Source organism: Callithrix jacchus, chromosome 21 (genome assembly GCF_049354715.1).
Source record: "Callithrix jacchus isolate 240 chromosome 21, calJac240_pri, whole genome shotgun sequence".
NCBI classification, from domain to species: Eukaryota; Metazoa; Chordata; class Mammalia; order Primates; family Cebidae; genus Callithrix; species Callithrix jacchus.
In genome coordinates, this window is record NC_133522.1 from 47,180,544 (window position 1) to 47,192,628 (window position 12,085).

Genomic DNA, 12,085 nt, shown 5'->3' on the forward strand with positions numbered 1-12,085 from the left:
TGTTGGCCTGCCTTGCTAGATTGGGGAAGTTCTCCTGGATAACATCCTCAAGAGTATTTTCCAGTTTGGATTCATTCTCTCCATCACATTCAGGTACACCTGTCAAACGTAGGTTGGGTCTTTTCACATAATCCCATGTTTCTTGGAGGCTTTGTTAATTTCTTTTCACTCTTTTTTCTCTAATCTTGCCTTCTTATTTTATTTCATTGCTCTGATCTTCAATCTCTGATATCTTTTCTTCTGCTTGGTCAGTTTGGCTGTTGAAACTTGTGTATGCTTTGCAACGTTCTTGGGTTGTGTTTTTCAGCTCCATCAGTTCATTTATATTCCTTTCTAAGCTGTTTATTCTCATTAGCATTTCATCAAACCTTTTCTCAAGGTTCTTAGTTTCTTTGCATGGGGTTAGAACATGATCTTTTAGCTCAGAGAAGTTTGTTATTACCCACCTTCTGAAGCCTGTTTCTGTCAGTTCATCACACTTATTCTCCATCCAGCCTTGTCCCCTTGCTGATGAGGAGTTGTGATCCCTTGGAGGAGGAGAGGCATTCTGGTTTTGGGTGTTTTCATCCTTTTTGTGCTGATTTCTTCCCATCTTTGTGGATTTACCTACCTTGGTTTTTGCAGTTGGTAACTTTTGGATGGGGTTTCGGAGTGGTTATCCTTTTTGTTGATGATGAAGTTATTTCTTTCTGTTTCTTAGTTTTCCTTCTAACAGTCAGGCCCCTCTGCTGCAGGACTGCTGAGGTCCACTCCAGACCCTGCTTGCCTGGGATCACCTGCAGTGGCTGCAGAACATTAGGGGTTGCTGCCAGTTTCTTCTTCTGTTATGTTTGTCCCAGAAGGATACCTGCCAGATGTCAGCCTGAGCTCTCCTTTATGAGGTGCCTCTTTGGTTATTCAGGGGTCAGGGAGCTGCTTGAGGAGACAGTCTGTCCCTTATAGTAGTGCACATGCTGAGCTGTGAGCTCCGTTGTTCTGTTCAGAGCTGCTGGGCAGGTACTTTTAAGTCTGTTGCAGTAGAACTCTTAACCGCCTTTTTTCCCCAGGTGTTCTGTCCCGGGAAGGTGGGGCTTTATTTATAAGTTCTGTCATTCTGCTGCCTTTTTTCAGAGATGCCCTGCCCAGCGAGGAGGTAGCCTAGTCACAGTCTGACAGCAGAGGTGTTGCTGAGCTGCCGTGGGCTCTGCCCAGCTGCCCTGTGAACTTCCTTGCAGTTTTATTTAAAGGGGTGTAGTTAGAACTGCCTCAGTAATAATGGTCTGCCTCAGTAATGGCAGACTGCCTCAGTAGTGGTAGACTGCCTCAGTAATTTTTGACACCCTTCACCCCACAGAGTGGGACCATCCCGGCTCCAGCTGTGCTTGCTGTGAAACTCTCAGTCCAGAGTGTTTCAGCTTGCTGGTCTTTGTTGGAATGGGACCAGCCAAGCCAGATCACCTGGCTCCCTGTTTCAGCCCCCTTTTTTTCAGTTGAATGGGTGACTCTGTCTCCCAGGCGTTCCAGTTGCCAGTTGAAATGGAGCCCAGATTTGTGTGAGGTTTTGTGCGGAGACCCACTGCACCAGCTGAAACAGCTGTGCTGGAGACTTATGGCACTTTTCCACCTGGGAATCTCCTGGTCTGTGGGCAGTAAAAATTCTTTTGGAAATGAGGTGATCACTCTCCCTCTAAATTTTCACTAGGAATTGCACTCCATGGCTCTTCCATTTTGGCCATCTTGGATCCTCTCCAGGAGTTTTTTTCCATATCCCAGTGGTGCCTGGAATGCCAACAAGACAGACTTGTTCACTCCCCTGGAAAAGGGGCTGAAGCCAGGGAACTAAGTGGTCTAGCTCAGTGAATCCCACCCCATGGAGCCTAGCAAGCTAAGAGCCACTGGCTTGAAACTATTGCTGCCAGCACAGCAGTCTGAAGTTGACCTGGGACACTTGAGCTTGGTGAGGGGGAGGGGCATCCACAATTACTAAGGCTTGAGTAGGCGGTTTTCCCCTCACAGTATAAACAAAGCCACTGGAATGTTTGAACTGGGTGGAGCCCACCACAGCTTGGCAAAGCCCTTGTAGCCAGACTATCTAGATTTCTCATCTCTGGGCAGGGCATCTCTGAAAGAAAGGCACCAGCCCAGTCAGGGACTTATAGATAAAACTTCCTTCTCCCTGGGACAGAGGATCTGGGGAAAAGGGCAGCAGTGGGTGCAGATTCAGCAGACTTAAACATTCCTGCCTGCCAGCTCTGAAGAGAGTAGTGGATCTCCCAGCACAGCGCTTGAGCTCTGCTAAGGGACAGACTGCTTCCTCAAGTGGGTCCCTGACTCCCGTGTCTCCTGACTGGGAGACACCTCCCAGCAGGGTTCGACAGACACCTCATACAGGAGAGCTCAGGCCAGCCTCTGCCAGGTGACCTTTGGGATGAAGTTTCCAGAGGAAGGAACGGGAAGCAGTCTTCGCTGTTCTGCAGCCTCCACTGGTGATGCCCAGGCAAACAGGGTCTGGAGTGGACCTCCAGCAAACTCTAGCAGACCTGCAGCAGAGGGGCCTGACTGTTAGAAGGAAAACTAACAAATAGAAAGGAATAGCATCAACGTAGACAAAAAGAACATCCACACAGAAACACCATCCGAAGGTCACCAACATCAAAGACCAAAAGTAGATAAATCCATGAAGATGAGAAAAACCAGCCAAAAGTCTGAAAATTTTAAAAGCCAAAACATCTCTTCTCCTACAAAGGATCACAACTGCTCACCAGCAAGGGAACAAAACTGGATGGAGAATCAGTTTGACAAATTGACAGAAGTAGGCTTCAGAAAATGGGTAATAACAAACTCCTCTGAGCTAAAGGAACATGTTCTAACCCAATGCAAGGAAGCTATGAACCTTTAAAAAAGGTTAGAGGAACTGCTGACTAGAATAACCAGTGTAGAGAAGAACATAAATGACCTGATGGAGCTGAAAAACACAGAAAACTTCATGAAGCATGCACAAGTATCAATAGCCAAGTCAATAAAGTGGAAGAAAGGATATCAGAGATTGAAAGTCAACTTAATGAAATAAAGTGTGAAGACAAGATTAGAGAAAAAAGAATGAAAGGAAATAAAGCCTCCAGGTAATATGGGACTGTGTGAAAAGACTAAACCTACGTTTGATTGGAGTACCTGAAAATGAGGGGGAGAATGGAATCAAGTTGGAAAACACTCTTCAGGATATTATCCAGGAGAACTTCACAACCTAGCAAGACAGGCCAACATTCAAATTCAGGAAATACAGCAAACACCACTAAGATATTCCTCAAGAAGAACAACCCCAAGACACATCATCATCAGATTCACCAACATTGAAATGAAGGAAAAATGTCAACAGCAGCCAGAGAGAAAGGTCAGGTTACCCACAAAAAGGAAGTCTATCAGACTAACAGCAGATCTCTCTGTGGAAACCCTACAAGCCAGAAGAGATTGGAGACTAATATTCAACATTCTTAAAGAAAAGAAGTTTCAACCCAGAGTTTCATATGCAGCAAAACTAAGCTTCATAAGTGAAGGAGAAATAAAATCCTTTACAGACAAGCAAATGCTGAGAGATTTTTGTTACCACCAGGCCTGCCTCATAAGAGCTCCTGAAGGAAGCCTAAATGTGGAAAGGAAAAACCAGTACCAGCCACTGCAAAAACATACCAAATTGTAAAGACTATCAGCACTATGAAGAAACTGCATCAACTAATGGACAAGGTAACCAGCTAGCATCATAATGACAGGATCATACTCACACATAACAATATTAACCTTAAGTGTAAACGGGCTAAGTGCCTCAATTAAAAGACACAGACTGGTAAATTGGATAAAGAGTCAAGACCCATTGGCGTTCTGTATTCAGGAGACCCATCTCACATGCAAAGACACACATAGACTCAAAATAAAGGGATGGGATAATATTTACCAAGCAAATGGAAAGAAGAAAAAGCAGGGTTGCAATCCTAGTCTCTGATAAAACAGAGTATAAACCAACAAAAATCAAAAAAGACAAAGAAGGGCATTACATAATAGTAAAGGGATTAATACAACAAGAGCTAACTATCCTAAAGATATATGCTCCCAATACAGGAGCACCCAGATTCATAAAGCAAATTCTTAGAGATGTACAAAGAGGCTTAGACTCCTACACATGAATAGTGGGAGACTTTAACACCACACTGTCAATATTAGACAGATCAACAAGAAGAAAATTAACAAGGATATTCAGGACAGAACTCAGCTGTGGACCAAGTGGACCTAATAGACATCTGCAGAGCTTTCCATGCCAAATCAACAGAAGATACATTCTTCTCAGCACCGCATTGCACTTATTATAAAATTGACCACATAACGGAAATAAAACACTCCTCAGGAAGTCCAAAAGAATGGAAATCATGACAAACAGTGTCTCAGACCACAGTACAATCAAATTAGAGCTCAGGATTAAGAAACTCACTCAGACCCACAAAACTACATGGAAACTGAACAATGTGCTCCTGAATGACTATTGGGTAAATAACGAAATTAAGGTAGAAATAAGTAAGTTATATGAAACCAATGAGAACTAAGATACAACATACCAGAATCTCTGGGACACATCTAAAGCAGTCTTTAGAGGGAAAATTATAGCACTAAATGCCCACAGGAGAAGACAGGAAAGATCTAAAAATCAACACCCTAACATTACAATTAAGAGAACTAGAGAAGCAAGAGCAAACAAATTCAGAAGATTGCAGAAGACAAAATTAACTAAGATCAGAGCAGAATTGAAGGAGATAGAGACACAAAAATCCCCTCAATAAAATAGATGAATCCAGGAGCTGGCTTTTTGCAAAGATTAACCAAATAGATAGACTGCTAGCCAGACTAATAAAGAAGGAAAGAGCGAAGAATCTAATAGACACAATAAAAAATGATAAAGGGGATTATCACCACTGATCCCACAGAAATATGAACTACCACTTGAGAATACTATAAAGACTTCTACCCAAATAAACTAGAAAATCTAGAAGAAATGGATAAATTCCTGGACACATACTCCCTCCCAAGACTAAACCAAGAAGGAATTGAATCCCTGAATAGACCAGTAACAAGTTCTGAAGTTGAGGCAGCAATTAATAGCCTATCAACCAAAAAAAAAAAAAAAACCCAGAACCAGACAGATTCACAGTCAAATTCTACCAGAAGTGCAAAGAAGAGCTGGTATCATTCCTTCTGAAATGATTCCAAACAATAAAAAAACCGGTACTGCTCTCTAACTTATTTTATGAGGCCAGCATCATCCTAATACCTAAATCTGGCAGAGACACAACAAGAAAAGAAAATTTCAGGCCAATATCCCTAAGGAACTTCGATGCGAAAATCCTCGATAAAATACTGGCAAACTGAATCCAACAGCACATCAAAAAGCTTACTCACCACGATCAAGTCGGCTCCATCTCTGGGAAGCAAGGCTGGTTCAACGTACACAAATGAATAAATGTAATCCGTCACTTAAACAACGAATGACAAAAACCACATTATTACCTCAGTAGATGCGGAAAAGGCCTTCGATAAAATTCAACACCGCTTTATGCTAAAAACTCTCAATAAACTAGATATTGATGGAACATATCTCAAAATAATAAGGACTATTTATGACAGACCCACAGCCAATATCATACCGAATGGGCAAAAGCTGGAAGCATTCCCTTTGAAAACTGACACAAGACAAGGATGCCCTCTCTCACCACTAGTATTTAACATAGTATTGGAAGTTCTGGTCAAGGCAATCATGCAACAGAAATAAATAAAGAGTATTCAAGTAGGAAGAGAGGAAGTCAAATTGTCTGTTTGCAGATGACATGATTATATATTTAGAAAACCCTATCATCTCATCCCAAAATCTTCTTAAGCTGATAAGAAACTTCAGCAAAGTCTCAGGATACAAAATAAATGTGCAAAAATCACAAGCATTCCTATACTTCAATAATAGAGAGCCAAATCATGAGTGAACTCCCATTCACAATTGCTACAAAGAGAATTAAATACCTAGAAATACAACTTACAAGGGATGTAAAGGACCTCTTCAAGGAGAACTACAAACCACTGCTCAAGGAAATAAGAGAGGACACGAACAAATGGAAAAATATTTCAGGCTCATGGATAGGAAGAATCAATATTGTGAAAATGGCTATACTGCCCAAAGTAATTTATAGATTCAATGCTATCTCCATCAAGCTACCATTGACTTTCTTTACAGAATTAGAAAAAAACTACTTTAAATTTCCTATGGAACCAAAAAAGAGCTTGTATAGCTAAGACAGTCCTAAACAAAAAGAACAAAACTAAAGGCATCACACTACCTGACTTCAAACTATACTACAAGGCTACGGTAACCAAAACAGCATGGCACTGATGCCAAAACAGATATATAGACCAATGGAATAGAACAGAGGACTCAGAAATAATGCCACACATCTACAACTATCTGATCTTTGACAAACTTGATAAAAACAAGCAATGGGGAAAGAATTTCCTGTTTAGTAAATGGTGTTGGGAAAACTGGTTTGCCATGTGCAGAAAACTGAAACTGGATCCCTTTGTTAATCTTATACAAAAATTAACTCAAGATGGATTAAAGACTTAAATGTAAGACCTAAAACCATAAAAATCCTAGAAGAAAACCTAGGCAATACCATTCAGGACATAAGCATGGGTAAAGACTTCATAACCGAAACGCAAAAGCAATGGCAACAAAAGCCAAAATTGACAAATGGCATTGAATTAAACTAAAGAGCTTCTGCGCAGCAAAAGAAACTGTCATCAGAGCAAACAAGCAACCTACAGAATTGGAGAAATGTTTTGCAGTCTATCCATCTGACAAAGGGCTAATATCCAGAATCTACAAAGAATTTAAACAAATTTACAAGAAAAAAACAACCCCATCAAAAAGTGGGCAAAGGATACAGACACTTTTCAAAAGAAGACATTTATGTGGCCAATCAATATATGAAAAAAAACCTCAGTCAACCCAAATGCCCCTTAATGATAAACTGGATAAAGAAAATGTGATACATATACACCATGGAATAATATACAGCCATACAAAAGAATGAGATAATGTTCTTTGCAGGAACATGTATGGAGCTGGAGGCCATTATCCTTAGCAAATTAATGCAGGAACAGGAAACCGAGTGTCACACATTCCCCTGAGAAGTAGGAGCTAAATGATGAGAACACATGGTCACTTAGAGGGGAACAACACGTGATAAAGGGCCCTATTAGAGACTGGAAGGTGGGAGGAGGGAGAAAATCAGGAAAAGTAACTAATGGATACTAGGTTTAATACCTGGGTGATGAGATAATACAACAAGCCCCCATGGCACATGCTTACCTATGTAACAAACCTGCACATTCTGCACATGTATCCCTTAACTTAAAAGTTAAAAAGTAACAACTTTTGTGCTTCAAAGGACACCTTACAGAAAGTGAAAGATAAACCACAGAATGGGAGAAAATATTTGCAAATAAGGGACCTGAATCTAGAATACATAAAGAACTCTTAGAACTCAATAATAAAAAGACAAGTAACTCCAATTTAAAATGGACAAAGATCTGAATAGGTGTTACTTCAGAGAAAATATACGGTTGGTCAATAAGCACGTGAAAAGGCACTAAACATCATTAGTTTTCAGAAAAATACAAATCAAAACCATAATGAGATAACCCCTAACACTTACTAGGTTGGCTATAATTTTTAAAAAGACATAATAAGAAGTGCTGATGAGAAGATTGAGAAATTAGAACCCTTATGCACTAGTGGAGGAAATGGAAATGTAAAATGTTACAGCTACTTTGGGAAACATTCTGGGCATTCCTCAAAAAGTTAAACATTCAGTGACCCTATGACTCAACAATTCCACTTGTAGGTATATACCCAAGAGAATGAAAACATAGGTTCCCACAAAAACCTCTGCATAAATGTGCATAACAACTGCTTTGTAATAGCCAAAAAATGGAATCAACCCAAATGTCTGATTAATGGGTAAGAAATGCATATATAAAACAAGGTATAGCTATACAATGGATATACTCAAATACGTAAAGAAATAAAATTCTGACACATGCTACAATATGATGAACCTTCAAAACAGGCTAAGTGAAACAAACGAACACAAAAGGTCACATATTGTGTGATTCTATTCATATGAAATTTCCAGAATGAGAAAATCCACAGAGCCAGAAAGTAGATTAGTGGCTGCCTAGAGCTGGGGAAAAGCAGAGTTGGCTGCTAAGGGGTACATGGTTTCCTGTTTGGGTGATGAAAGTGTTTTAAAATTGACCATGGTGATGGTTGCACAGCTTCGTGACCACACTAAAACCATTTAATTGTACACTTTTTACTGTGTGAATTATATCCCAGTAAATCTGTTATGTAGAAAGGGATATATTACCAGAATTCCAAGGTTTTTAATAAAATGCACCTGGCTTTATTTAAGCATCACGTTAAGGGGCTCTGTTACCTGTGAAAGAGCTGACGATATGGAGGACTAAACCTACTTTGGGATAAATACACATTTGCTGAGCAAGGAATTCTACAAGAACTCTGGGGGAAAAATATTACATAGTTTTATTCCCAGAGTTGAAAACTAAACATTAGAGCTACACTGTCCAATATGGTGGCTACTAGCTAAATTTACATTTTATACTTAAATTTACTAAAATTAAATAGAATTCAAAATTTGGTTTATCAGTTGTACTATCCACATTTCAAGTACAGATGCTCTTCAGCTTACAGCACAATAAAAGCATTGTATTTGAAAATACCGTAAATTGAAAATGCATTTAGCACATCTTCTGCGTGGATCTCTGCTGGCCAGCCAGAATACCTGTTGTTCTTAGTATCAGAGCGGTTGATCTGTGCAAGGGAAAGAAGAGACACTACTTTTCTCCTCCGAAGTTCTTTAAAATGTGTGATTATTAAATGTAACCTTGTCTGGGAGGGCTCAGTGTATGTACATAAACAACCATAATATCAAGGATTGTAAGGCTTCTTCTACGTTTCATTTTTATTTATAGGTAAAAATTAACTCGAAATAGCCTGTAAAGAGTTAGGTATGCTCAGCTTACTTTCAACGTGCTAAGAACACTTACAGTACCCTCCATTTGGGCAAAATCACCTAACACGAAGCCTATTTTACAACAAAGTGTTGAGTGTTTCATGGAATTTATTGAACACTGGACTGAAAGTGAAACACGGAATGGTTGTGTGGGTCCCAGGAGTATAATTTCTACTGAATGTATTGTCTCCTTTGCACCACTGTAAAGTCAAACCACTGAGTCAGGACCATGTGTACTCCATAACCAAGTGTGGCTGGGGCTACTCCACTTGACAGGTGGATTATGGAACATTTCCATCATTGCAGAAAGTTCTAGAGTTGCATTAACACCTACTTCAAATATTATTAAGAAACGGGTATAAATATATAATTAGAAGAAATAAGACCTAGTGTTCAATAGATCATTAGGGCAACTATAGTTAAATATCATCTATTGTACATTGCAAAATAGAGGAGAATAATTTGAATGTTCCTCTCATAAAGAAAAGGTAATTTAAGGTGACGGATATCCCAGTTAACCTGATTCGATATTTACACATGATATGGATATATCACATTATCACATATATCCCCAAAATATGTACATTTTTATATACTGGGGCCAGCAATCGCTGCCTGTTATATATCAATTTTAAAATATATTATTAAGAAATGTATCTTAAATCAAACACCCAGCTTAGGCTGGAGCAAATCCAAATCTAGGAAGTGGTTGTGTTTGCATGATTCCTCACAGCTCACACTGATTAAATACTTTATCATGAGATTAATGAATAAATAAAATTCTTCTTTCCCTTGCACAGATCAACCACTCTGATACTAAAAACAACAGATATTCTGGCTGGCCAGCAGAGATCCAGATAGAAGGCTGCATACCCAGAGAACCAAGCTGACACTCCAGGGCCCTTAATAAATGTATTCTGTATAAACAAGTGCAGCTGGAATCACTCAATAATCTTATTTTTCTAAATCCAACAGTCCAGATGTGATGACAATTTTGGGTTTGTAAACCAATGGACATTTGCTGGTTGTATCAACTCTTGACATGCAGTATTTTCATCCCAGTATTTTGTATAGTGAAGATGTCAATTAGCAGGAAATGAAAATGAATGGAAATTCTTAAAGGGAAGGATGCGATTCCAGCTGGACAGAGGGTCAGGAGAAACGGCTTCTTCAGGTGAAGCCTGTTGTGGTCAGATCTAGGTGTGACCCCTGTGTGGTCCAGACAGCTCTGCAAAGAGAAAACCTTTATTCCATTATCACCAAGGACATCCTGGTTTCCGGCAGTCATCTCCTTCTGCTGGGAGAATTAGCGGCCGCTCTGAGGGCTTAGGTAATGTGCTTGTTCAAGTCGAGCTCTTGAACTGGTCCTGCCTGTGAGTGTATTCATTCATTCCATGACCCTGGGTGCCGCCCACCTCTGACAGCAGGGGTACGTGAGTGAACCAGACACAGTCTCTGCCTTCGTGCCAGGCTGTTGAGCAGGGTCAGGAGGGAGGCGCTGCTCTCGGGAGGAAAACTGAACACCTCACTCTCTAGAAGACGCAGTAATAGATCCACAAGTCCACACGTGCTGAAATGGGGGGTCAGACGCAAACCTCGGGTAACTGGAGAGAGGCCTGGAACAGGGTGTCCCCTAGAGACTTCCGAGGCAGCACAGCCCTCCTGACACCTCGATTTGGATTTCCAGCCTCCAGAGCTGCAGGAGCACAGACCTCTGCTGTTTAGGCTACTCAGGTGTGGTTCTTTGTGATGGCAGCCCCACAAAAACGAATATAGGCCCTTATTATAAGTGCTAAGCTCCTAGGAATGCAGACATTTTTGTGTATATATTTTTTAAAAAAAGGAGGAAAGCACGTTTTTATTCAGGCTGAAACTGCTATATTTTTGTAGCATCGCTGATCTTAATTCACTATCATGGAATAGGCCTCAGGGGCACTCCTGGCCAGGCATCGCCCAGGGATCCGGCTTTGGGCGGTGAAGTTCTTGTGACAGTGGCCCCTCCTACCCAGTGGTGGCCCCTCGGCTCTCTGCTGCCCCTGCAGCTCACTGCTGTGTCCCCACCCAGGGCACGGAACTATGAATTGCCATTCACATCCGCGTCCCGCTGATGTTTCCCCACAATGTGGTCTTCAGTGTGGAGACTGTCATTCCATCTCTGAAGGCACTGGGCACTGCCAGCCCCCAGCCCAGTCCCCCACTGGTGGACACCAGGCAAGGGGACTGTCCACATAAGAATCACATTCCCTTCCCAATGTGGACCCTGCTGGTCACCCCTCACATCCGCCCTGTGACAGGGTCATGATGATTTAAGCCACTGGAGCTGATGTGGCACAAAGAGGTAAACACCAAAGAGCCAGGCCAGGCGCAGTGGCTCACACCCGCATTCCCGGCACTTTGGGACGCCAAGGTGGGTGGATCACTTGAAGTCAGGAGTTCACGACCAGCCTGGCCAACATGATGAAACCCCATCTCTACTAAAAATACAGAAAGAAAATAAGAGCTGGGCGTGGTACCGCATGCCTGTAATCCCAGCTACTTGGAAGGCTGAGGAGGGAGGATCCCTTGAACCCGGGAGACGGAAGTTGCAGTGAGCCAAGATCTCACCACAGCACTCCAGCCTGCACAGCAGAGCAGGACTCCATCTCAAAAAAACCAAACCAAGGTCACATGGACGATGAGAGGGTGGAGTTCCACTCCAAGGTGCACCCCCTGCTCCTGTGCTCTGCGGGGAGGGACGCACCCCAGGTGAGAACTCTGCCTGTAGCATTTTACTGTTTCCTTTGTCCTGTTAATCCAGGGAAGCATTTGCTTGATCTCCTGGGATTGGAGAGGCCGTGGGAGAGTGGGTGCACGGCGGCTCTAGACGGCTCCAGGTGCTTCCAGGTGGCCAGGGACTTCATCCACACACAGGGTCTGGCTGCCATACAGTCAGTGTGGCAGGGCAGACGGTGGGCACTGGGGCTTCTGGACCTCACCTCTTT

At 41.9% G+C, this 12,085-nt stretch overlaps 2 protein-coding genes across 3 annotated transcripts in view; both read left to right on the top strand.

Moving 5' to 3' along the window:
* The window catches only part of FAM3B (FAM3 metabolism regulating signaling molecule B), a 73,986-nt gene extending 63,953 nt beyond the window's left edge, over positions 1-10,033 (top strand). For both annotated transcript variants that reach the window (XM_035283247.3, XM_035283248.3), the window contains exon 8: positions 9,905-10,033. In XM_035283247.3, coding sequence (XP_035139138.3) covers positions 9,905-9,994 — 90 coding nt within the window. In that variant the 3' untranslated portion in view covers positions 9,995-10,033. The remainder of the gene's footprint in view (positions 1-9,904) is intronic.
* MX2 (MX dynamin like GTPase 2) overlaps positions 1-12,085 on the top strand; it is a 68,155-nt gene that overhangs the window by 5,241 nt on the left and 50,829 nt on the right. The gene's annotated exons all lie outside the window — the stretch shown is intronic.